Consider the following 4,489-nt stretch of genomic DNA (forward strand, 5'->3'; position numbering starts at 1 on the left):
ATTAAAAAAAAATTAAAAATAAGTAAAAAATAATTCAAAAAATAACAAAATTACATATTGCAAATACCAACATCAACAATATCATTCAAACAACAACACCAACATCAACAATATCATTCAAAGTTTCAAACAACAACACCAACATCAACAATATCATTCAAAAATGAGGAATGAAATAAAATGCAAGTATACTTATACTACAACAACAACAACAACAAAATACAAGCATACAACAACACCACCACCATTAACAAATAACAACAACACCAACATCAACAAAAACAAAAAAACAAAAAAAAACAAAAAAAAACAAAAAGACTTATGTTCTCCAAAAACCAAAATGTAATCCAACAAGTCCACATGGATAAGAAATAAAATAAAATACAATACAACAACACAAGAAAGTCATGTCTCCACCAAATCGAAACACAAGCAAGAAAAATAAAAGGAGACACTATTCTCATGAATTATGAATCTCATATTCACTTGTCTCATTCATTATCATCATTTCCATGAATTTCATCTCCCTCATTCCCTTGGTTGATATCAAAGGATGAAAAATTAATTCCATCTTGAACCACCAACACATCCTCATCATCACAATTTGGTGTATCTATCAAAAAAATATATTGTTTGTAAGTAATTAACATTAAATAGAACATAAAATTAAGTTGCAAATTGCAATCATATTAGTTACTTAGTCCTAACAATTAATATAACGGATACCTTCATTTTGTCCTCCTCTTTGTTCTTGCCCTTCTTCTTGTTGAGCAACCATATTTTCAAACTCATCAAGATTAAGTTCGGGTTCCCTTGAAGGCTCATTCTCCACAGCCCAAGAATCAATCTTGTCAATACACTCATAATCAATAGGATCTAGAGAGTTGCTCTTGTTGAAGTTCCTACAAATAGAAAACAATTTGCCAAATTAACCAATAAGTTCTCAAAGCAATTAAATAAATGAGAAACATATAAATTAGTTACATACTTATTCTTCAAACGAAGGTTGTAATGTATATAGACAAGATCACTTAATCTTTCATGCTCTAACCTATTCCTCCTTTTTGTGTGGATTCTCTCGAACACACTCCAATTTCTTTCACAACCCGATGAAGAAGAAGTTTGACTAAGAATTCTTATAGCCAACTTTTGTAAATTAGGAGCACTATGTCTAAAGAACCTCCACCATTCATCTACATGAAAAAATAAAACAAATTTCATGTTATTGATGACAATGTAAAACTTAGTTAATTTTTTATTAGTATACTATTATACCTGGCCTTGTATTTTTGCTAGAAGATTGGCTTAGAGCATTTCCAAAACTACCCAGCCGCTCTCAAAATGTAGAACATTCAGCTATTATTTTGCTATGGTTCGGTGTAATATGAGGGTTGTTGATTATAGTTATAAATCCATCCATGACATCCGGTTCTTGGCAAATAGAGTCTTTATCATATTGAAAGATTGGATTCAACCAAAATGCAGCAGCATGAATATCTTGCCACAATTGACGCTCCCATATTTTTTCCAAAATTGAGATATAAGGTTGATACAATCTTCTTACATATTTAAAAGTCTCCTTTATAGCTTTATTTGCTCTGATCATCCCTTTATAAACATAACCCAAAGAAGGTCTTTCATCAGAATCCACAATGCGTAGCAATCGTACAAGTGGAGACACAATTTTGACAACTATTAAGCAATCATTCCAAAATTGATTATCTAAGACAATATTTTGAACTTCTTTTGCTATCTTTGTCATAGATCCACTTCAACCAAGAAAGTATCTAGAAGTAATCATAGCTTGCAAATCACATTTATGATCATGAAGACTCTTCAAATCAATAAAAGTTGTGGCAAAACGAGTATCACCAAGTCGAAGAATCTCTATCCAGCCTTTTATATTTCTTAACCAACCCAAAGTCCATTTGTGATTATACACAAAAACAGTATTAGAAGAGGCACGCTGTGCTAAATTCTCTATGTGTGGCATTTTGGCAATATCCTTCAACATCAAATTCAAACAATGAGTTGCACAAGGTGTCCACATGATATTGGGATACTTCTCATTAAGCAATCTTCCTGCAGCTTTATAATTAGCTGCATTATCTGTGATCATATGAACAACATATTGGCAACCAACAATCTCCACAATCTCAGCAAACAAATTGCAAAGAGTTTGAGCATAAAAAATTAGGTCCGATGCATCAACAGATTTGATGAAAGATATCCCTTTCGGAGTATACACAAGAAAATTAATCAAAGATCTTTGTCGAATATATTTCCAACCATCTCCCATTATTGTGCATCCATAATCTTCCCAACTACTTTGATAAGTGTCAACAAGTAATTGCAATTCTTTCTTTGACTCCTCCAATAAGTTGGTTCGCAAAGCATGAAACGTAGGACCTTTGTATCCCAAACCAATACATGCTATAGCATCTATCATTGGTTGGAAATAAAAAGAATTTGAAACATTCATTGGGATGCAAGCATCATAAAAAAAAATCGGGCGATAGCTAAATCCACTTCATGCCACCTTTCTTTGCTTTGTAATGCCGCCTTGATTGTTGGTTGTGATCCAACTTTGCTACCAATAGGAAAATAAGATGCAACTCCTGTTTTTTTCTTTTTTCTTGATAAATCACTAGGCCCACTATCTTGAAGACTTTCACTATCTTGACCTTCCATATCACCTTCAAATGGATGCATACTAGGCCCAAATGGATTTATTGTTTCCCGTTCATTGACTATTTTTTGTGCTTGAAAGTCCTTTAAATTTTCTTGAAATCTATGGCGAACATATATGGCGACTTTCTTACACGGCTCAATTTCACCCCTTTGGCCAGCAAGATGCATTTTCATCCTATGAATGCCTCCACCTTTCACTACTTTAGCACAAAAATTATAGATGAACATTTTTTCCCATCATTACTTCTTCATTCACTGATATAAGCGCATGCTGGATCAGATTTTAAACGAATAAATCTAGAAGACTTCTTAAATGAATTTTGACTTGATGGTGTCGAAGTTGATGATGGTGTTGTGCTGCCATGAGTTTCTTCCATTCCCAAAATGTAATTGCCAAGTCCTAATGTCCAACTTTCACAAATGGAACAAATAAAAAAACCATTAGAAAGTAAACTTTAAAATAACAAAAATATGAATGAAGTTAATGGAAAAAACAATAATTAGGCTAAAATGTGAAAACAATGTAATTCAACCAAATTAGGCTAAAATAAATTAAATAAAACACTCTAAAATTGTAAATCACATTGCAGGAACCATTTCAAGATACCAAGAAATCAGCATCAATAAATCTATAAAGACTATAATACTAAAACTAAAAGAAGACAAACTTTTTAAGTTAAAAAAAATAAAAATCCAAAATCCTGCATCACATACAAACACACAAGAGAATTGATAAATGTGCACTGAGCTAGTGAGCTATCCTATTACTGATTAGTGATTATATATAAATAATTAAATATGGCCCAATGCTTGAAACTAAGAAAAATTGAGGCCACCTTGTTATGTTAATGTTTTCATTAAATGGTGGCAAATGTGAATATCACAACCAATTAACTAGTGCTATTATAACCAATCAAATGACTTTGTAAAATCATCAATCAGAACACCATTATAACTGGTTACCTAGTGTAGGAGAGATCGCGGCCATTGGCTTAGATGAAGATAAAGGAATTCGGTTGTCGGCTTCACGACGGAGCGGAAGAGAAAGTCGGCCGTCGGCTTCACGGAAGAGAGATCGTGGGATGGTCGGCTAATGGAGATGGTTCGGATGGAGAAGACTGAAGAGTTTTTTTTTTTAGGTCATGTGAGTGTTCAGTACTTCATTTTAGTTCAAAGCTTCAAGACTTTAAGTGTTTAACACTTTAACTTTAATAATTTAATACTAATTAGTGTAAAACTATAAGTTAAGTAGTTACTTAATCATGATGAATTAATGATAATATGATTAATATTTTGGCAGCTAGCAGCTTGGTATCTTGTTTTTCAATTTTTGAATTTTGATTCTTTACCTTTGCTTTGACTTTTTGGACGGGCTTTAATGGTTGATATCTTGCTTTTTGGGACAATGGGACCATTAAATCATTTGGAATCTTGGATTTGGTTTAATTAAATAATTTAAATCATCCGGTCCGGTCCAACCGGTTCATCGGTTAAACCGGTTGAACCGGCTGGTTTGGTTATTTATTGATTGGGGTGACTAACCAGACCAATTTACCAACCGGTTCCCGGTTGAACCGGCTGGTCCGGTCCATTTTTAAATCATTGCTAATCATATTATTAAAAAAAGAATTTTTATATGCATATAAAAAAATAAAAAAGAAAATTTAAAGATCTTTGGGTTCATTTGTAAAACTTTTAGAAAAAAAGATTAAAAATGTAAAAATGTGATATTTTAATTTATTAATTGGGGACGGGGAATCCAAGAAACCAAAAAATCCTTGCAGGGACAGGTACCGGC

General features: G+C 32.7%; 1 protein-coding gene across 1 annotated transcript; it reads right to left on the minus strand.

Annotated features, from left to right (window-relative positions):
- Positions 1–491: 491 nt before the first annotated feature.
- LOC120265161 lies at positions 492–2,449 on the minus strand. Its single transcript, XM_039273051.1, has 4 exons — positions 1,777–2,449; positions 1,476–1,692; positions 727–902; positions 492–613 (listed from the first exon to the last, which is right to left on the minus strand). The coding sequence occupies exons 1-4, from the start codon at positions 2,447–2,449 to the stop codon at positions 492–494; spliced, it is 1,188 nt and encodes a 395-aa protein (XP_039128985.1).
- Positions 2,450–4,489: the final 2,040 nt, after the last annotated feature.

Source organism: Dioscorea cayenensis, chromosome 7 (assembly GCF_009730915.1).
Source record: "Dioscorea cayenensis subsp. rotundata cultivar TDr96_F1 chromosome 7, TDr96_F1_v2_PseudoChromosome.rev07_lg8_w22 25.fasta, whole genome shotgun sequence".
Lineage (NCBI taxonomy): Eukaryota > Viridiplantae > Streptophyta > Magnoliopsida > Dioscoreales > Dioscoreaceae > Dioscorea > Dioscorea cayenensis.